Source organism: Ctenocephalides felis, unplaced genomic scaffold, assembly GCF_003426905.1.
Source record: "Ctenocephalides felis isolate EL2017-DRISC unplaced genomic scaffold, ASM342690v1 CF-g0.4_SCAFFOLD_00845, whole genome shotgun sequence".
In the NCBI taxonomy this organism is placed as follows: domain Eukaryota; kingdom Metazoa; phylum Arthropoda; class Insecta; order Siphonaptera; family Pulicidae; genus Ctenocephalides; species Ctenocephalides felis.
This window is the reverse complement of record NW_020536999.1, coordinates 90,185,870-90,208,810: the sequence shown is the minus strand read 5'-3', so window position 1 is coordinate 90,208,810 and position 22,941 is coordinate 90,185,870. Positions and strand designations below refer to the sequence as shown.

The 22,941-nt window shown below is 29.4% G+C and overlaps 2 protein-coding genes across 5 annotated transcripts; one reads left to right on the top strand and one right to left on the bottom strand.

Annotated features, from left to right (window-relative positions):
* Nucleotides 1-4,571: 4,571 nt before the first annotated feature.
* LOC113373511 (uncharacterized protein CG4449-like) lies at nt 4,572-10,941 on the bottom strand. Its single transcript, XM_026613808.1, has 8 exons — nt 10,811-10,941; nt 9,566-9,797; nt 9,467-9,502; nt 9,341-9,399; nt 6,831-6,889; nt 6,626-6,763; nt 4,983-5,127; nt 4,572-4,912 (listed from the first exon to the last, which is right to left on the bottom strand). Exons 1-8 carry the CDS (start codon nt 10,863-10,865, stop codon nt 4,608-4,610), a joined length of 1,029 nt encoding a protein of 342 aa, XP_026469593.1. The 5' UTR covers nt 10,866-10,941; the 3' UTR covers nt 4,572-4,607.
* Nucleotides 10,942-11,166: 225 nt separating this feature from the next.
* On the top strand, nt 11,167-15,781 carry LOC113373523 (cytochrome c oxidase subunit 6B2-like). 4 transcript variants are annotated; one of them, XR_003366912.1, is made up of 3 exons: nt 11,167-11,334; nt 15,104-15,517; nt 15,595-15,777. XR_003366912.1 is itself a non-coding variant. In XM_026613821.1 (2 exons), exon 2 carries the CDS (start codon nt 15,192-15,194, stop codon nt 15,435-15,437), a length of 246 nt encoding a protein of 81 aa, XP_026469606.1. In that variant the 5' UTR covers nt 11,167-11,334; nt 15,104-15,191; the 3' UTR covers nt 15,438-15,546. The 4 variants fall into 4 exon arrangements, 1 of the variants encoding a protein (XP_026469606.1); XR_003366914.1 differs by lacking the exon at nt 11,167-11,334 and adding an exon at nt 11,396-11,505 and having other exon boundaries at nt 15,595-15,781; XR_003366913.1 differs by lacking the exon at nt 11,167-11,334 and adding an exon at nt 11,743-11,764 and having other exon boundaries at nt 15,595-15,781.
* The last annotated feature ends 7,160 nt before the right edge of the window (nt 15,782-22,941 follow it).

The following is a 22,941-nucleotide window of genomic DNA, read 5'->3' as shown; positions in this document are numbered from 1 at the left end:
CTGAAAATACACGTAATGTTTGGGGGGAGGGGGTTAATTTTGAATATCACCATGGATCACCAAGGGGAGGGAGGGGGTTAAAAAATCCTTAAAAACTCGCTCACGTGATTAATGGACGCCCCTCAGTTGTTATATATGTGAATGATAAAGAATAGTAAGTTTTTTTCTTATTCCAGAAGATGCAGCTGATGAAACCATTCCTGCTACAACATTCCAGTCGTCATTTACATAGAGCAGCCGGGAAGAGAATCAAGCTGAGATATTCAGGTATGTTTTAATATTAATTGAACATCAAAATGTTACGAAACATTTTAATTTTGTTTGTGAACTCCCCTTGCCCTCGAAACATCCCAGAGATCCCTAAATATAGAGCAACTAGACAGCGGGGGCTTCCATTAATACGTGAGCGAGTTTTTTAAGGTTTTTGGACTCCCCCCTCCCCATTGGTGATACAGGTGATATCAAAATTACCCCCCTCTTTCCCACCAAACATCACGTGTATTTTTAGTTTCGTGAAAAACTAACATATTTGAATTTTTTTTGAACATTTTTGTAACTTTTTCAAAAAAAAGTTAACTAGTGTGGTGTATGGCCTCGTGCCTTAAGGCAATTTCTGGAACTTCCCGTACCGTAACGAAATGTTCGAGGAATACTGAATGTTTTCAAATCGATTATTATAAGTATTGTAACATTGTCTAATATTTATGAGAATTATATAAACTGAATTGCAAAGTTGAAATTATTTGTTTAAAGTATATTAGAACTTTAGTCAGAATTGACAATAAAATCTGAATTATTTTCTATATACAGAAAAAAATACAATTTTTTTTCCAAAATCAATATATTTTTTAAAACAAGCTGAAAGTTCTTTGATTCATTTAAATTGGACGCTTAGTTCTCTCAAAAACAGCCATTTTTTGTACATTTAGCTCTGTATCTTCGAAATGGCTGGGCCTGCCATTGCCAAAAACTAATGTCACTTCTCTCCCAATCATTACTAATTGAATGTATTTTAGAACATTCAAATCGGATGCTCCGTTCTCTCAAAAACTCGATTTCTATTTTCTGCACTCTTTGCTCTCCGTATCTTCGAAACGGCTGGACCTGCCTTTGCCAAAACTAATCAGCACATCTCCTTAACAATAGGAATCGAATGTTTTTTGAACCATTCAAATCGGTTGATCCGTGCGCCCGAAAACGTGGACGAAAAATTGTATCCATACATACATACATATACACACACACATCCATTTTTTCTGAGGTATGCCAAAATGTTCAGAAACCTTCAAAACGTCGAGAAATGTAAAAATTTTCAATTTCGATTTTCGACCCATTACCATAACTTACCCTACGGAAAGTTACAAAATAAATACACGTGATATCTTACAATACCCCTCTCTCTCCACGTGATATTTCTTGATTTTTCGTCAAACCCCCCCCCCCTCCCCCTAGAAACCTCACGTGATTAATGGACGCCCCCTTAGTAGTACATAAGGATATTTTTATATTAATTGAATTATTGTGTAATAAATACGTAACCGCCACGTAACATATGTAACATTAGTGTAAAGATAAAGATAATAATAATTTCCTTCTTGGTCTAGAAGATGCAGCTGCTGGCGAAGTTTTGTCCAGGAGAACACCACCTGGAAGGCCCGAAATTATAGAGAAACCGTTGGGCACTGAACCTAAACGGAGACGTTTAGGTATGTTTTAATGATAAGTGAACGTCAATACGTGAAAACAACGTTGATGTTACGTAACATCGAGTAATATAAGTGAAAAAATGATATGAATTCTTGTCTAAACATACTTCTCATTTGGTAACTTACAACATCATGTTTTATTATGAGTTAAACGTTATTGTGTAAAGATAAAAAAATTAATGAAAACATTCTTGATCCTGAAGGTGCACTAACAGTAATTATAAAATCATTAATGAGTCATAAATTATTAGATATTGATCATGTCGAATATTTGCACATTCAAAATGAATTCATGCAACTTTAGTTTAGTCAAAATGCCACTCCCATAAAGTTACAAGAGTAATATGGATAAATATATAAAACATTCTTTATTCAATTGCATTCAAGCAGTTTTATTTTTCTTACAGGTGATGTTTCAGACTCTGGTATTGAAGTGTCGATGCAGAATCCGAATGAGTCTGAAGTATAAATGTTTACTACTATTATTTCTTACCATTGAGGGTAGTATAATTTTTCATTTAACACTTCAATTATTAATTATTTAAAACTTTAATTATTTTCATTATTTTGTATCAAAGAGAAGTATGATTCTTAATTTTAATTATGTTATGTGATTCTAGAAGATATTTGATACTCGATATGTGATACTAGAAGATATATTTGTGTTTTTATAATAAATGTTATATTAGTATGTATAATGTTGTATAGTTGTTATATATAGTCAAAAATGTTGTATATTTTCTGAAAATGAAAATTGTACTGGAAGATTACCCCTAATTTGATCAATTTTCAAATAGATTATTATTAATATAATTTTAAACCGATGTATAAACTATTTTCCTTAAGACTGGTAATAATAAAACTGCGCGTGTTATCAATAGACAATAATAGAAAAGGTGATGAACAATGAACTATTCTTTCATAAGCTCCTTAAAACAATTTTGTGAGTATAACCAAAAGACAATATAATCAATAGTGAATTCATAAACAATCACAAGACTTTTAAATGTAAAAATAAATGCAGAAATCAAGCATTTTTACATACTATTATAACTAATTAATCTTAATCATTATTATACATTTTTATTATAACTTTACCATAATACCATAACTACATGAAGCAATGTTGAAAATTCATGCAAATTAATTTCCCATTGTTTTTCCAAAACGTGGCGGCATGTTCGAGTCTCACAAATTTATATATATCGTAAGCATTAAAATTTGTCTTGGAAGAATAATATGAGTTGACTAAAAAACCAATTTCAACCACTTCCTATTTTAAACTTTCAGAAGAAGTTTGTTTTTGCAAAAATATCTTATTTGCTAATTCTGTTTTTTCGACGTTTCAGGTCATTCTGAATCGAATGACACCAAATTTGAAAGAAGCATATTTGTGTGTGTGTTTTTTTTTATTGGTGAAGAAAATGCGTCTCTGCATAACAAACTAGGTCATTTGTCTGGGTATGTCAGACTCAATACTGCTTGGGTATAATGCCGACTAAAACTTCAATCTATCTGTTGCTCTTTAATAATTATATTACTCATATTGTGTGGCTATATAATGTTTATATAATATTTCTTCTAAAATCATCATTTTTTAAAATTCCATGACACAATAATTCACGATTCTTATTAACATTTTGTTTTGCAGAAATTCTAATATTTTTGTAAACACAAATAATTAAATAAAATATTTGCAATAGATTGTTGTATCAAATATGACTTTGTATGCAATTACTATTTGGTACAAATTAACTGAAAACGATTTGTTAGAGCCAAACATAAAGTCCTCAATTATTTTATAAAAATTTTGGCTCTTGTCCCCACGAAAACAGCCATTAGGGGGAGGCTCTAGAACCTTATAATTTCAAAATTTAATAATTTTGTACTACAATAGAGTTCATAGTCTGATGTAACATACTAAAATATTATAGGCATAAGATAAGCAGTTGTATTATAAATCTTTATCATTTGAAAAAAATATACTTTTTAACTTCCCGTAGGGTAAGTTATTGTAATGGGCCGAAAATCGAAATTGAAAATTTTTGCATATGTTTACGTTTTAAAGGTTTCTGAACGTTTTGGCATACCTCAGAAAAAAATGGATGTGTGTGTGTATGTATGTATGGATACAATTCTTCGTCCACGTTTTCGGGCGCACGGATCAAGCGATTTGAATGGTTCAAAAAACATTCGAAACCTATTGATAGGGAGATGTGCTGATTAGTTTTTGGCAAAGGCAGGTCCAGCCGATTTGAATGATCTAAAAAACATTCAATTAGTAATGATAGGGAGAAGTGATTATTAGTTTTTGGCAATGGCAGGCCCAGCCATTTCGAAGATATAGAGCTAAATGTGCAAAAAAATGGCAGTTTTTGAGAGAACTAAGCGCCCAACTTAAATGATTCAAAGAACTTTCAGCTTGTTTTAACAAAATAATTGATTTTTGAAAAAAAAAATTGTATCTTTTTTTTTGTATATCGAAAATAATTGAGATTTTATTTTTAATTTTGACTAAAGTTCTAATATACTTTAAACAAATAATTTTAACTTTGAAATTCAATTTATATAAATCTTATAAATATTAGACAATGTTACAATATTTATAATAATCTATTTGAAAACATTCAGTATTCTTCAAACATTTCATTACGGTATGGGTAGTTCCAGCAATTTGCCTTAGGGCACGATGCCATACACCCCACTAGTTCAATTCCAATTTTAATAAAATGACTAATTTATAAGAAAAACTCAATATTAAACAGTGATGTATATATAAAATTTATTGAAAAAAGTTATATTCTTCAAAAAAAATATCAAATAAATCTAAAAAATATTATATATATATGGCCATCTTATTACTTTTACAGAATCAACACTTTCATATCACAATCATCCTTCTTATCTGTCAATAATTTCCAAATCCAAGCACTCTCCCCCTTCCAGATCTTGTTCATCCGCAGTCTTTTTGGCGTCCAACAAGTCTCCATCAAATTTAAAACGCATCTTGCTCAATGGAACATTGCCCACTTCTTCGCTAACTTTGCCAAAGAGAACCTTGAAGGTATCTGAAGGTTTGATTTCAACAAACAATGGTCTCTTCTCGTTCTTGATCTGAATTTTGAATTTTAACAATGAGTTTGAAGAAGGGGTGCTGCTAACAGTACTTGTCATTGATGTGCAGTATTCAGCTACCGGTATTGCATCTGGAAACGGAAAGGTAATGGAAATTATTTGAGTATAAATCTTGTTACCACCGCTTTGTTTCTCCCTTACCTATGATGTCCTTTGGTGTGATGTTTAAAGAATGCAAACACTCATTGGGATCCAATTCTTTTCCATTCAACAATAATTTGATACCATCAGCTTTGACATTTTCAAAAGTTGCCAATTCTTTTTGCAAAAAAGTGAGTTTTTGAAACTAAAAATAAAAAATCATTAAAGAAACAAATAAATGTGCTGTATTATATTACTAGTTAACTAAGAAGGAAGAACTCTACTGATGATCACGAAAAGAAAAGGATACTGGATTGGATCCATATTCCAAAATCCAAATCCAAAAGAATGCCTTCTGGACGACGTCGTTGAAGGTAACATAGAAGGACTACAAGGACTAGGTAGAAGAAGAATGCAGTTGATTTATGATGTAGCATGGAAGCACAAGTTTGGAGAGGAAATGCATAGAATTACTACTTGTAAGTGCCACTTTGCCATTAAGGTAAGTTGCATGAACTTCCACACATGTTTAAATAACAGACTTAATCAGTAAGAAATCAATGTATTAATTTATGAGTGATTTATAAGTATATCAAGTTAATCTGATAATGATTAATTCAATTTTAAATAATTTTTATAGTTTTTAAAAAAAATGTCGACGAGGGGTCGGCTCACGTATCCTTACACATACTTTTTCCAAAAATTGTCTCATGACTTGAAATGTTGATAAAACATAATTAGCAAATTGGTTTTCTGGCGAAAACAAACTTCTTCTTCAGGATGCTAATAATGATAATGATAATAATAAACAAGAGAAGAAAATCATTGATTTAAGCTCTTACACTATAAATAAACCTGCCTTCAGGCTATTTATTAACTTCCCGTAGGGTAAGTTATTGTAATGGGCCGAAAATCGAAATTGAAAATTTTTACATTTCTCGATGTTTTGAAAGTTTCTGAACGTTTTGGCATACCTCAGAAAAAATGGATGTGTGTGTATGTGTGTGTGTGTGTATGTATGGATACAAATTTCCAGTCACGTTTTCGGGCGCACGGATCAACCGATTTGAATGGTTCAAAAAACATTCGATTCCTATTGATAGGGAAAAGAGCTGATTAGTTTTTGGCGAAGGCAGGTCCAGCCGTTTCGGAGATACGGAGCAAAGAGTGCAGAAAATAGAAATCGACTTTTTGAGAGAACGGAGTATCCGATTTGAATGATCTAAAAACATTCAATTAGTAATGATTGGGAGAAGCGTCTATTAGTTTTTGGCAAAGGCAGGCCGAGCCATTTCGAAGATACGGAGCTAAATATGTAAAAAATGGCAGTTTTTGAGAGAACTAAGTGTCCGATTTAAATGATTCAAACAACTTTCTGCTTGTCTCAACAAACGAATTGATTTTGGAAAAAAAATTGTATTTTTTATTATTCTTGTATATCGAAAATAATTCAGATTTCATTTTTATTCTGACTAAAGTTCTAATATAACTTAAACAAATAATTTTAAATTTGCAGTTCAGTTTATATACTTCTTATAAATATTAGACAATGTTACAATATTTATAATAATCTATTTGAAAACATTCAGTATTCCTCGAACATTTCGTTACGGTACGGGAAGTTCCAGCAATTTGCCTTAAGGCGCGATGCCATACACCCCACTATTTATTACTACATATTATTCTTATATAACTTTTCTTACCCGTCTCAAAGGAACTCGATAATTTTTCACAAATATCCATTTGATTAAAACAGTTTGTTCGTAATTTAAATCTTCTTCGATTTCCTGAGACTTATCTAATTGACTTAAGTTGCATTCACCTTCTGAATCTGAGAATACCTGCAAATATACAATTAATATAGTTTACATTGTATTGTGATATAAAGATTTTGACTCGAGAACTTACTGTTATGGCTGGACGGTTATTTGCAACTTGAACTTTGTTTTGAGATTTATTTCTGGCACCTGGGTAAAATGAAATAAATAAGTAAAATAAATAAATAAATAAATATATATATATATATATATATATATATATAGATATTAAACATAAGATGCATGAAATTTTTATATACTTTTACTTATACTTATATATTTTTATATACTTTTTTTTGTCTCAATGCCTTCTGAACCATATCTTAGAAAAAAAATGATGTATGATCATACTATTTGGCATGCCTTAGAGAGAATTGATGTATGAATGTGTGTATACACATTGAATGATTCAGGAAAATGTCTAATATGTCTAATTTGAATGATTCAAGAAAACATTCGATTTCTATCGTTGGGGAGACCAACTGATTAGTTTTTGGCAAAGGCAGATCCAGCTGTTTCGAAAATACGAGGCAAATAGTGCAATTCAGTTTTTGAGGGAACAAAGCGTCCTATTTGTATGATTGAAAAAACATCTCTATGTATTGATGAAAAAAATTAATTAAATTTTTAGGAAGGCAGGTTCAGCAGTTTAGGAGTTCAAAAAAAGCCATTTGACGGTCAAAAATAATTATAAGGCATATGCAAATCAAATTATAAAATACTTTATATAGATTTCAATAATAAGTAGATTAGTTTTTGGCAAAGGCAGGTCCAGCCGTTTCGGAGATACGGAGCAAAGAGTGCAGAAAATAAAAATCGAGTTTCTGAGAGAAGTATCCGATTCGAATGATCCCAAAAATATTCAATTCGTAATTATAAGGAGAAGTGGTGATTAAATTTGGCGAAGGCAGGTCCAGCCGTTTCGGAGATATAGAGCTAAATGTGCAAGAAATTACAGTTTTTGAGAGAACTAAGCATCCGATTTTAATGAATCAAAAAAATATTCAATTTGTAATAATGGGCAGAGGTAGTTATTAGATTTTGGCGAAGGCAGGTGCAGCCGTTTCGGAGATATGAAGCTAAATGTGCAAAAATTAAGTTTTTGAGAGAACTAAGCATCCGATTTGAATTATTCAAAAAACTTTCTACTTGTGTTGACAAAACGATTGCTTTTGGGGAAAAAAATTGTATTACAATTTTTTTGAATATCGAAAAATTATTCGGATTTTAATTCTAGTTCTAGCTAAAGTTCTAAAAATTACTTACATACTTCAAATAAATAATTTGAACTTTGAAAGAAACTAGTGGTGTATGGCATCATGCCTTAAGGAAAATTGCTGGAACTTCTAATATTTCTAAATATTATATAAATTGAATTCAAATATTAGAAGTTGCAGCAATTTCTCTTAAGACACGATGCCATACATCACTAGTTTTTTTCAATATTCTCAAGAATTTTTTTTTTTGGGCAGTTCCAGCAACTTGTCTTAAAATTTTAAATTATTTTATTCAACGGTTTGGGTACATGGGATGGGAGGATTAGTACTTTATGATATTCGTTGAGTGTTTGATTTAAAAAATGTTTAGTTATAAAAAGTGTTTTTTCAATGAAAAAATAATTAAACTAGTGGGCCGCATGGCTTCGTGCCTTAAGGCGAATTGCTGGAACTTCCCGTACCAGAAATATTTTTTTTTTTAAAAAGATTAACATTTTTGAAAAAAGTTTACTCTAAAAAAATTAGGTTTTTGAGAAACTATAAATTTTTGACAAAAATTTACTTTTTGAAAGAAAAGACTTTTTGAAGAAAAAATTATTTTTAAATATTTTGGAAATTCTGGACTTTTTTTCAAAGCAATCGTACTGCTTTAACTGCATAGAGAAGAAATATCGAAGCGCGTAAGCGCCGCCCGTCTAACAATTTATACTTATTGTACTTACAATTTATACTTATTATACTTATTGTTAAAATCTCTATAAAATATCTGATAATTTGATGTGAATATGTCTTATGATCATTTTTGACCGCCAAATGGTATTTTTTTTACTTTTTTACTAGATTTTCGAAACCGCTAGAATTGCCTTCATGAAAATTTGACCAGTTCTTCATCTTGTTAATACAAGTAAAATGTTTTTTGAATTATTCAAATCGGACGCTCTGTTATCTTAAAAACTGAGTTACCGTTTTTGGCACTTTTTGCCCCATATCTTAGGAACGACTAGACCTGATTTCGCCAAAAACTAATCAGCACGTCTCCTTATCAATACGAATCGAATATTTTTTGAATTATTCAAATCGCTTCATCCGTATTCCCGAAATCGTCGACGAAAATTTTGTATCCGCACACACATACTGACACACACAAACATACATCCATTTTTTCTAAGGTATGCCAAAATGTTCAGAGGTTTTTAAAGCGTAAAGATATATAAACATTTTTATTTTCGATTTTTTTGCGATTACTATAACTTGCCCTACGAGAAGTTAATAAAAGTATAAATGCATAATAATTTATTTTTATATCCTTTAAATATACCATATCCTTTAAATGTCGAATAAAACAATTTAAAAATTAATTTTCTTTGAAAATTATATGTAGTACCTCTTGTTCTTTTCCTCTGAGTTCCATTTCTCGTCCGTGCACCATTTTGTAAAAAAAGTCTACAATTAAACAAATATATTAAAATTCACCAATTCATTCATCAATTGAACTAACCTGTAAACTTACCCTTCATCAAAGCTTGTTCTACTATATCTTGAGTTCCTAAAACAATAAATAAGCATTATATCAATAAAATAATATTTCTATTACCCTTTAAATTTATACCTAGTACATCGTCTGCCATTTGGCAGTTCCGGTTTGACATCTTCTGAATCACTCTCTATACTAATCACTTCGTTATAATTATTATTGTGGGATTCGACAGGTTCAACAGTGGTTGTCTCTTTGGTAATTGGTTTGCAATCTGTATCAAGCTTCAACGGGATCAAATCTGGTCCGTCTAGACTTGAATCGAGAATAGAACTTTTGAGATTGGATTCTATTTGGGCTTGGGCTTCTGGAAATAAGAAAAAGGTAATAAATATTACATAATTACATTACATTACATACAAGTATTGGTTTTAAAAACTTTGTACAGTGGTTGTTGTGGTATGGTTTTAAAGTATTATATATTATATATATATATATATATATATATATATATATATATATATATATATATATATACGATATATATATATTTGCAATATTTTTGCAGCCCAATCGTCGAATTAAAAAAAGATTAAATAACTGTTGTTACATTGGTGAAAGTTCCCACTATATAAACAAGAGGGTAAATCAACATATATATAATTCTAGAAACCCAAATCAATTCAAAACGATGCTTTCAGAACATATGATAAACTTGAGCCACACTTGTAACATGTCAAATCCCTCCATCCTTTACATTGAAAAAAATTGTGACCTTAGAAAGATAGTTGAGTCTTTACTTATATCCCTAATACTTCTTGTGTCAACAAACGTAATTCCTCTCATCTCTTACATGACAGTTACAAAGTCATCATTAATTTCATGAAAAGTAATTCTATACAGTTTTAGAATCTTTCGTTCGTCATATTTCTTCTTTAAAAAAAATTAAAAAAAAAAAAATAATAAAAAAAAAAAAAAAAATTTCTTCTCTGTTTCTCTTTCCCCTTTCGGTTCTCACACCCCGCTCCCAATTTCCAAAAATTTGGAACTTTTGAATTGTAGACGTGGGTACAGGGCAACGTCTGTCGGGTCATCTTGTGAAAATGTTTAACAATATATATATATATATTTATATTGTTTTGTTATATTTATAATGTTTTTTATTCTATAGTTTCTATGCCAAGTTATAAACCTCGTAGTTACCTAGTTTATATCAATTTTACGATTTTTACTTTATAGATCCACTGATGATGACATTAAATTATAAAGATTAATTTATAAATCTTTGTTTTTTATCCTTTGATGTATCACCCTAGAAGTACTTACTCATATATCTACTTAACTACTCATATATGTTTATATATAAATTCAAATACTTGCTTTTAAATTGTGATGCAAAATCGAATTCATTTTCAATATCACTAGCGTCTGACATTATGCACTTTAAAAATTAAATAAATATTATTTAGCACTAATATATTATTTAGCACTAATAAATTGTTTTTGTTTGACAGATAACGTGCAAAGACAAGTTCAATATGCATTACCAACTTAATGAAAAATTGTTTAACCAACTTCACTGCCATCATAAATAAATAAAATATATTTTAAATTAATAAAGTTAGACAAAAATCTTTTATCAATAATTTGAAAAAAATCCTTTTATCATAAAAATAAATCCACTCATTAATAAATATTCATAAAACTTATAGCACTTCTTTTTTGTCCTTGACTATTTTTTCTGACGTTGGTACCTTACCCTGATTACTTAACCAAGAGCTATCAAGTCTCAAAAGTTAATGGCACATCAAAATTTTAATTAAAACTGCTGTCGTATAGTTTTATACAACAGTTTGCATTTTAATTTATTTATTATTCCATCCGGCAGACTTTACACATAACAGGTGAGTCGAGCCCTTTGTGTTATTATCTTGTAAAAGAGTCTTGACAGCTGGGTCATGAGTGGTTATGTCATTTTTGCTTATTTTAGATAAATCTGATATAAAACGCTCGTTTCGGTGTTAAAAATAATATAGTAATAGTAATTGATATAAAGCAGTTGTGGTTTTTGTAAAGTAAGGCTAATTTAATATATGAGTTGGGTTATATCTTATGATTTGGCATTTTGTGGTGAAACATTTGCTCCGGGTGCTTTTGACTTGATTTTTATATTCTGGGGTTAAAAGAAGCTTTGAAACTTGTTCAATGGTATTTAAATTGTGTATATATAAGTTGAAGTTCAAATAGTTTTTTGTTTACCTTAAAAAAAAAAAATTTTAGTACTTGGGGCCCTTGAGCAGAAGAAGTAATACTTTTCGATCAAAGTAATAGAAGGTAGACATCAATATTTAGTCAACACATGTTGTTTCTTCGAGGCTTGTTTATTTCATAAACATTGCTTTATTAAAAAAGAAAGCTCATAGATTGAAGTAAAACTTTTTTGCTATTGTCTACGATGGCGTTTAAGTAAAAATAAATACATCAAATAACAATTTTGAATAATGTTTATTAGTAATACGGTAACACTCATGATGCACACATTTATTAGTGTCAACCATTATACACATTTATATAATGGTAAATTATAAATTATTTATTTATAATAGCATTAAAAATATGTATAATATTTAAAAACAATAATGTAATTAAAGTCATACTTCAAATATGACATGATCGGTTTGTCATTGTAATTAGCATTTAGAAATGAACCTTCATTAGAAAAATTAAGTAATTGCTGATTAATAAATTTTAGTATATTCGTTCACACAGTGGATAACTGTAATATAACAATCTTGAATAATTTCACTATCAATAAATAAATTGCATAGATTTCCATTATGAAGTACAGTAGAACCTTGATTATCCGGACCTCAGTTATTTGTGACTAATTTATATGTATGTATATACTTACAATTCGAATTTTTGCACGATTTATGCTGCAGTTTAGTATATGCATGTGATATAATCTAAGAAAATATATATGTACATACATAAGGAAATGTTAATTTCTTATTAAACATTGATTTTTGTTGATATCTATGTATGTATTTGTTACTTTTGATAAATACACATCATTATTCTTCATACATTGGATTATTCGGATGCCTATCAACAACAATTAGTTTGGTTAATCGTGGTTCTACTGTAATACTTTTTGATGTGAAAATCAAAGTAGTGCGGGGTAGACATTGATATTTTGTCAACTCATGTTGTTTCTTCGAGGCTTGTTAGCATCATAAACATCTCTTTATTAAAAAAAAAAGAATGCTCATAGATTGAAGAAAAACTTTTTTGCTATTGTCCACAATGGCATTTGAGTAAAAATAAATACATCAAATAACAATTTTGAATAATGTTCATTAGTAATATGGTAACACTCGTAATGCACACATTTTTCAATGCCTAACATACATATTTATACAAGTTTTTTTTTTTAATTTGCATAGATTTATTGCCAATCAAAATAATATAAATTTTTTAAGACAATATGCTGGGTGTAAATACATTTCAGAGATTATCTCATATGAGATCTCCTTTTTTATGTTTTGACATTTTATTTAAGATTGTATAGCCATCTTTTTTTCAATTTTCAAATGGAAGATTCCTCGCTTAATTCTTTTAAATATTTGTTTGGGTGACCCGGTAATTCTTTGTGGTATTTTTTGCTCCTTTCTTTTATCATTTCATTAGTAGTTTTTATTTATAGATCTTTAAACAAGAAATTATGAATAACATATTTATAATAGCATTAAAATAATGTAATTAAAGTCGTACTTCAAATATGACATGATCGGTTTGTCATTGTAATTAGCATTTAGAAATAAACCTTCAATAGAGAAATGAAGTAATTGCTGATTAATAAATTCTATAATATTCGTTCACACAGTGGAATTGCAACAATCTTAAGTAATTTCATTAACACTTGCAATAAATAAATTGCATAGATGTCCATTATGAAGTATATCATATAAATGTTACAACAAACTATAGTAACTTCTTTAGAGTAATAAATCTGAATATCAGATCCATCAGACCATTCTTCATTATTTATAAAAATATGCAAATTTGTTATACTTCATATTCAGGATCAGTAAAATGAATCAATGAAATATCATTGAATCACCTATTTATTTTCGTCGTGTAATGTGCCTAAATGGTTGAAAATCTTTCATTTTATTCATTCAGTCGTTTTCTCCCATATTTTGTCCTAATTTTTATAAATAATAAATAATCCATTACTTGATGTAATTAAAATTAACATACAATTTCATATTAAAATTAAAATCAACATACATTCATTGACTGCTTGTTTTTTTTATTTCTTTTTTGCTGGCAATACAGTCTTGCCTATATTGACACTCTAAAGTTGTCTCAAAACTTACATATGGCAGGGTGTCAATACCAAATGTAGGTTTTGAGACAACTTTAGGGTGTCAATATACACATATTTACAGACTTACAACTGGGTGTCTCAAATTCCCCGATTCTTGCCTAATTAAATAACAGGACTATATATATTTTCTACATTTGATATGGTCATTACAACATTTTATCATTTATTCTATAATTCAATCATATGTATATTCATTCTTACATTAATGCTTTGGTCTAATTTATTTAGATTTTTTTTATAATATTCTTCTAACTTGATTATAAATTGATTCTCTTCCTTGGTCATCTTTATTTCTTTCGGAAGCCCATAAGTTTCTCCATAAAACCAAACAAACCCTTGAGGCAGTGGCTTCCAACCTTTTTGTATCGGCTCCCCTGCCACCATTTTCATACAAAAATTGGATTTATCGCACCCTCCCTTATTTTTTTTAAACTATTAAATTTCATATTAAAATTAACATACATTCATTGACTGCTTGTTTTTTTTTATTACTTTTTTGCTGGCGATAGTCTTATTTTTTGAGCAGCTGTAATATCTGTCTTGCCTATAAAAATATTTTCTATATCCATTATTTCATGTAATTAAAATTAACATACATTCATTGATTGCTTGTTTTGTTTTAGTTTTTCACTGGCGATACAGTCTCATTCTTTGAGCAGCTGTAATATCTGTCTTGTCTATAAAAATATTTTCTATTTTAATAATTTTAAAGATTTATGGAAACTACGAATAAAATAGAAATTATTCCAATAAACTTACATTTAGTACACGGCACAAATCTTTTATTTGTTTTATTTTTTCACTATAATTTTTTTTTACAAATTTTAACTCTGATTTATTCAGCAATCAGAAATACATAAGAATTCTTATAAGCTAAATTGACAATATTTGAGAGTGATGGCTAAGAAGAACTCCAATGAGATCTTCTTCTTCGCTATAATTAAATAAAAAATATAAATTTCACGACGACCAATCACAATCGACCCGTATAGAAATGATCTCATCGCGAGCGATTGATGAACAGTTTGGGTGTAACAGCCTTTCGTTGCATTTTTACAGATTTACTTCCTAGTCGCGCCTAAAGAAGTTTTACTTCAAAAATGAAAATTGGTGGCATCTTTTAGCTAAAGAGATAAACATTTATAATTAGCTCAATTATAAGTAAAGTGAGATTCAAGATTTTATTAGTTCTATTTTTTCAATATTTGTTGCATCCGTTCTCATTAGATCATTCTTACTTATCTTTTAATCCACAGTAATTTTTATGGTTAATGTTTCAGGTAAAGAAATTTTCCTGCAAGGACCACACTGCCACATTGATCAATTTCTTCACCAGTTCTGAAAAGACTGCTTTATCATCAGCTCAAGATGTCTCCACCAATGAAGCCAGAAGACTTAAAAACAGCACCTTTCGATCCCAGATTCCCAAACCAGAATCAAACTAAATACTGTTACCAGAGTTTCCTTGATTTTCATCGTTGCAAAAAAGTTAGAGGTGATGGATATGCTCCTTGCGATTATTTCAAAAATGTTTTTACAAGCATTTGCCCCATGGAATGGGTCGAGAATTGGAACACCCAAATTGAGGAAGGAAGATTTCCAGGAAAAATTTAACAAGTCATCAGAACAACTGTTAGTTATATATATTAGTAAAATTAAGTTCAACTTTTGCTGTAGTTGGCTTGTGGAAATATGTAAGTGAAATAAATATTTAATAAACAATGAAGGCTTTTATTATTATTATTAGCATTATTATTTTTTTGTATTTTAGATTGACACACATGCAAATGCTTTTGAATTATTTCGCACATTATATAATCAAGATGCTGGAACAATGGTTTTTATTTCAATCGGAGTATTTTTTTACATGTTGCAAATAGTTTAGCCAATGTCAAGAAGTATTATGGACATAATCAGACACAGCCTTTTGAATATTTGCAAGAAGCATATGCGTAATTAGAATTGCTGTTAGACATTTTGTTAAACCTGCTGCTGTTAAAGATTCAAATTTCAAAATTTGAAGATTTATGGAAGTCATTCCATTCCAAAAAAAATATTTTCAAGTAAGCCAAAATACAAAACCTCAAATACAAATACAAATAACTTATACTATGGAAAGTTAGTTTGTAAATACAAATATGTAGTAACACTCTTCTACAACGGTTTGGCAGATTTTTATTACATTTTTTAATCATTTTCAGTATTATAACTGAGAATCAGATATCTATTTTCACACACTTAAGTCCATGTCCATGGTTTCTAATCTGTGGAGGGTGCCCCCACAACTATTTCCAAAATAAATAAAAATTCATATATATTGTAAAAAGAGAATTAATTATTTTCTTATATTAAATTGTAGTCTGATAATTAAGTATTTATGAAATTTAATAGTTGAAAAAAAATTAAGGGGGGGGTGCGATAAATCAATTTTTTGTATAAAAATGGTGGCAGGGGAGCCGATACAAAAAGGTTGGAAGCCACTGCCTCAAGAGTTTGTTTGGTTTTATGGAGAAACTTAAATTTAACTTCAAAAAACTTATTTTGATTAAGGGTGGTTCACCTCTAAACAACTTCTTTTAATTTTTAGATGAATTTTTTTTATTTTATTATTTTTTAATGTGGAGTTGAAAAAAATGTGTATTTAAATCTAAAGATATAAGTTCTTGAAAGGAAACTGGGTACCATTACGAACCTATGGCAAAGCTGTAAATCTTTTCACACAGTTTTTGAAATCTCAGTTTTGGATTTTGCTTCAATAATTAAAAAGTAATATGTAATAATGTAATGAGTAATGAGTAATAATATATCAAGTATTTGAATATACAAATATGCCAATTGAATTTGGAGCACTCAAAATCTGTTTCAACTTGCAATGCATATAAATATGTGCCATGCATTGCAGTGGGTGAACTTTCTTGCAATATTATATATTATTATTATATGTTTATGTTATTATATAAAAATAATCTATATCCATTTCCAGAGTCACTACCATATCAGAGTATGCAGCTTAGAGGAATTTTTCAAAAAAGCAACAACAGATGCCAACAAAATCTTCAACAGCAGCTACAGATGCCAACAAAATCTTCAACAGCAGCACCAGCAATCTCAAAAGGGTGCTCAACACCACCACTAGGATTTTTAATGAAATCTTCAACAGTTCAACGTAATGCCCAGCTGCCAAATACAACTTCTGCTTACACAATATTATGTAAATTTTCAATATTTAATGGCTGCGACCAAGTGTTTATGTCTCACCCACAAACATTTTTGCATTTGCTAAACCATTTGTAAAGTGGAAAAGATAAATCTAGTTGCACAACCATTCTTCCTGCACCTCTGTTGTATAAGGTGCGAAATATTTGTAAAGTATTTGCTTGTGTATCAATGTAAATATAAAAATAAAAGAACTAACAAAAGGCTTTATTGATAAATTGAGCTAGTTTAAGTAAAAACTTAAACTTGTAAAAAAAATTTTGAATATCGATGATTATTTGGATTTTTATTTTAATTCTAGCTTGAAAATGAAAAGCTTACATATTGAATAATTTTAACTTTGCAAATTCAGTTTATATAATACTTAGAAATATCAGGCAAGATCCTTCGTGTTAACTCCACTTGAAAAAGTTTTGTTTATAAACAAAAAATGAAAAGTAAATATATTTACTTTTCATGTAAACATATATAAGCGTCATCGTCCAATTTATAAGCTTTTATATTTGGTCTATAAAATACAAATAATGAAAGTTTCAGTGCTCATAATAATCTATTTGAAAACATTTAATATTCTTTAAATATTTCTTTCCAGCAACTCACCTAAAGGCATGATGCCATACACCACTAGTTATTTTATATATTTAATAAGTTATCTATATATTTTAAATGTGTATTTCATGTTTTTGTTTGCATTTACTTAATTGTAGCTAACGCTCATAGTTAGAAAATTTCCAAAAAAACTGTACTTACCCAATTAATTATAAAAGAACAAAATCTTATTATAAAAGAACAAAATCTTTTGTTTTGCGATTGTAATATCTTTAGTATTAATTTAGCAACAATTATTGAGTCCTTTTGTAATTAAATTTTGAATCCGTTTCAGTGCTCATAATAATCTATTTGAAAACATTCAATATTTCTATCCAGCAACTCACCTAAAGGCACGATGCCATACACCACTAGTTATTTTATATATTTAGTAAGTTATCTATATATTTAAAATGTGTATTTCATGTTTTTGTTTGCGATTATTTAATTGTAGCTAATGCCCATAGTTAGAAAATTTCCAAAAAAACTGTATTTACCTAATTAATTATAAAAGAACAAAATCTTTTGTTTTGTGATTGTAATATCTTTAGTATTAATTTAGCAACAATTATTGAGTCCTTTTGAAATTAAATTTTAAATCCTTTTCAAATTAATTTACAATTAAAATTCGTTACAAGAATTTTTTGGTGGCAGTTTTAAATGTTGACAGTTCGAGTATCGAGAAGTTAATAATAAATCATCCATGCAACATTGCTACCAACATTATCAAACTATTTATTATCACAAGGTGAATAAAAAATGTTTAAAACGTTAGTTCAAGAAAGAATTAATTACTAAAATAGTCAATAAATTGAAAAAAACCTGTTTGTCGTATAATTTTCCAAAATTTTCAAAAAAAACTCTTGTTACTTACTTCCCTTGATGTTGGTACCTCGCTCTGATGTATTTAACCAAGGGCTCTCAAATCTCAAGTCTCACGAATTAATGGCAAACCAAAATTTTAATTGAAAGTGTTGTGATAGTTTTATACAATAGTTAGCATTTTAAATTATTTATTATTCAATCCGGCCAAATTTTTACATAACAGGTGAGCCCTTTATCTTAATATTTTCTTACTTGGTAAAACAAAGTCTCGACAGCTCGGTTATGAGTCGTTATGACATTTCTGATTATTTTAGATAAATCTCATACAAAACACTTGTTTTGGTGTTAAAAATAATGTAATAATTGATATAAAGCAGTTGTGGTTTTCATATGTTCAGGATAATTTAATATATGAGTTTGGTTATGTCTTCCGATTTGACATTTCGAGGTGATTCCTTTTGAAACATTTGCACCGGGTGCTGTTGTAGTGATTTTCATATTTTGGGGATAAAAGAAGCTTTGGAATTTGTTCAATGGTATTTAAATGATGCATGTATAAGGTGAGGCTTTAATATAAATTTGCACAATGCTTGTAACATGTTTTTTGTGACTTGTACATATTGTTTCCACAAGTGTATAAATTCAATTCTATTTTCAATTATACTCTGCATTATATTTAATTTTATGGTAATAATTACCTAGTGTTTTATAGATACTATTATGGCTATGTTTTTAAGATTTTTGGAGCTACTTTTTGGGCTATAAAATAAAATGAACATATTAACAAATATTTTATTAAAATGATGATTTGAATAGCTTTTAATAGTTTTTTGGTGGCTGAAGGATTTTAGCAATATTTCAAGTATTATTAAATCATGAAAATATGGCTATATATATATATATATATATATATATATATATATATATATATATATATATATATATATAGTATCATGAGCGAATACTTTTTCCATTTCTCTCATTTTCTGCTTGTTCATTATTTCTGCATTTTTATAACCTCATTCTTCATTATTTCTAAGAACATGATGAGGATGATGGTGAAGGACCATTGGAGTTTTTCTGCTCAAAAAAAGTTATACTTTTTGTGTTAACTTTGCTCATATTGCTTTAGTAACAATTCACAATCAATGGCATTATGATAACTAAAGCATGCATCTTGCATCTTCTTTGATTGTAGGATCCTTCCTACATTTTGTCATCTCAAAGCCACTATTGTTTTATTTCTAACATCTGTTAATTTTTGTTTTTTGAATAGAAGAATGCCTTTGATTATGCCAATTAAAGCATGCATCTTGCGTCTTCTTCGATTGTAGGATTCTTCTAACAATTCATCTCCAAGCCACATTTGTCTTTAAGATTAATGCCGAGGTAATGAGAAATTCACTTCAGAATCTCTTGCAAGGATCAGAGACTCACAATAAACAATTTTTCCACTCAAAGAAACATATACTTTTGCTTCTTTAATGCTTGTTAACTTTATTAACATTGCTTTAGTAATAATTCTCATATGATGGCATCTTTTAAGTTTAAATTTTTGAATGGAGAATGGGTTAGATTATGCTAACTAAAGCATCTTCTTCGATTGCAGGATTCTTCCCCTACCATTTATCATCTCTAAGTCACATTTGTATTTATGATTAATGCTGAGGTAATGAAAAATTTACATTAGAATCTCTTGCAAGGATCAGAGACTCATAATAATCAATTTCTCCACTCGAAGAAAGCTATATTTTTGCTTCTTTAACGCTTGTTAACTTCATTAACATTTTTTCAGTAGCAATTCACACTTAATGGCATCTTTTAACTTTTTATTTTTAAATGGAGAATGGGTTATATTATGCTTATTAAAGCATCTTGCATCTTCTTTGATTATAGGAACCTTCCTACCATTTATCATCTCAAAGCCACATTTATTTTATTACTGGCATCTTTTAATTTTTGATCTTTGAAAGGAGACTGGATTAGATTATACTAATCAAAGCATTTTGCATCTTCTTCAATTGTAGGATCTTTCCTACTATTTATCATCACAAAGCCACATTTGTATTTAGGATTAATGCCGAGGTAATGAGAATCTCCAGCAAGGATCAGAGACTCATAATAATCAATTTCTTTACTGATTATGTATTGTGGATGTGGATAATCGCTGTATGGCAAAATTTTGCACCATTCGGTGAAATATAAATAGCATTTAGAATTTAGATTCAATTTTTACTATGGCTGTGCACTTTAATCCAATTTGTTGTTTCTGCTTTGAAATACTAATACCTATCATCTGATTCTATTTCTAGTGGATTAAGATTGACATTTTTCTGATTCTGATAGCAATTCCAGCTTTTAATTCAATCACAAAATTTGATATGATTACAGCAAGTTCAATTATCTGGTTAGTTAGATGACTGATAAGCATCTTGCATCTTCTTCAATTGTAGAATCCTTTCTGCCATTTATCAGCTCCAAGCCACATTTGTCTTTAAGATAAATGCCGAGATAATGAGAAAATCACGTTAAAATCTCCTGCAAGCATCGGAGACTCATAATAATCAATTTCTTCACTGTTTACATCTTGTGGATGTGGATAGAGGCTGTATGGCAAAATTTTGCACAATTTGATAATATATTCAGAATCAATTTCAGAAATTTGGTAATAGCACTCTGAATCAATTTCTTTTAATCAATTTTTATTGTGGTTGTTTGTATATATATAGCTGTGAACTTTAATCCAGTTTTTTGTCGATCATCTAATTCTATTTCTAGTGGATTAACACTGACATTTTTCTGATTTTGATAGCAATTCCATCAGGCAGTTACAGCAGGTTCTAGTTAATTAGTTCACTGATATTTATCAAATAAATCAATGACAAAATTAAAGCATTTTGCATCTTTTTCGATTGTAGGATTTTTTCTACTATTTGTCAGCTCCAAGCCACATTTGTCTTTAAGAGTAATGCCGAAGTAATGAGAAATTCACCTCAGAATCTCTTGCAAGAATCAGAGTCTCATAATAATCAATTACTTCACTTCACTTCAATTCTTGTGGATGTGGATAGTGGCTGTATGGCAAGAATTTGCACCATTCGGTGAAATATAAATAGCATTTAGAATTTAGATTCAATTTTTACTATGGCTGTGCACTTTAATCCAATTTGTTGTTTTTGCTTTGAAATACTAATACCGATCATCTGATTCTATTTTTACTGGATTACCATTGGCATTTTTCGGGTTTTGATAGCAATTCCAGCATTCTGGTTTTGTTATGTTGAAATCTTGCCGTGATATTCAAATTTGATATGATTAGCAGGTTCGATTTTCTAGTTAGTTGAATAATATTTATCAAACAAATCAATGACTAAACTAAAGCATCTTGCATCTTCTTCGATTGTAGCATCCTTCCTACCATTTATCATCTCCAAGCATAGAACTCTTTTACAAGCTTAGAATCTCCTGCATTTGGTCAATTGGTCTCCATCTAAATGGATATTTTGTAAACACGTCACCTGACTCTCTACAAAATTGGTAGATGTGATTGTTCTCCCGGTGAATCAAATAAACAAAACACTCTTGGTTTCCATTTAAATGACTATTTTGTAAGCACTTCACCTGACTTTCTGCAAAATTGGTTGATGTGACTGTTATACTGGTAGATCAAATAAACAAAACACTCTTGGTTTACATTTAAATGACTATTTTGTAAGCACTTCACTTGACTTCCTACAAAATTGGTTGATGTGACTGGTAAATCATAATAAATGGAATTGGTTCATCTGGTGAATCATATAAAATAAACACTCTTATTCTCCATTTAAATGACTATTTTGTAAGCACTTCACTTGACTTTCTACAAAATTGGTTGATGTGACGTTTCTCCTGGTAAATCCAATAAATAAAACACTCTTGGTCTCCATTTAAATGGCTATTTTAAAAGCACTTTACTTGACCTCCTACAAAATTGGTTGATGTGACTGATATCCTGGTAAATTAAATAAACAAAACACTCTTGGTTTCCGATTAAATGACTATTTTGTAAGCATTTCACTTGACTTCCTACAAAGTTGGTAGATGCGACTGTTTTCCCGGTGAATCAAATAAACAATACACTCTTGGTCTCTATTTAAATGATTATTTTAGAAGCACTTTACTTGACTTCCTACAAAATTGGTTGATGTGACTGTTAAATGTTGACCGTGTCCTGGTAAATCAAATAATCTAAACACTCTTGGTCTCCAATTTAAATGACTATTTTGTAAGCACTTCACTTGACTTCCTACAAAATTGGTTGATGTGACTGTTCTCCTGGTAAATCCAATAAATAAAACACTCTTGGTCTCCATTTAAATGGCTATTTTAGAAGCACTTTACTTGACCTCCTACAAAATTGGTTGATGTGACTGATTCCTGGTAAATCAAATAAACAAAACACTCTTGGTTTCCATTTAAATGACTATTTTGTAAGCACTTCACTTGACTT

Coding starts and splice junctions, on each gene's coding strand:
- LOC113373511 (XM_026613808.1), bottom strand. CDS start 10,865: ATGTCAGACGCTAGTGATATTGAAAATGAATTCGATTTTGCATCACAA. Junction 9,400..9,466: donor AGAACAAGCTTTGATGAAGG/GTAAGTTTACAG, acceptor GTTTAATTGTAG/ACTTTTTTTACAAAATGGTG. Junction 5,128..6,625: donor ATCGAGTTCCTTTGAGACGG/GTAAGAAAAGTT, acceptor TTTTATTTTTAG/TTTCAAAAACTCACTTTTTT.
- LOC113373523 (XM_026613821.1), top strand. CDS start 15,192: ATGTCTCCACCAATGAAGCCAGAAGACTTAAAAACAGCACCTTTCGAT.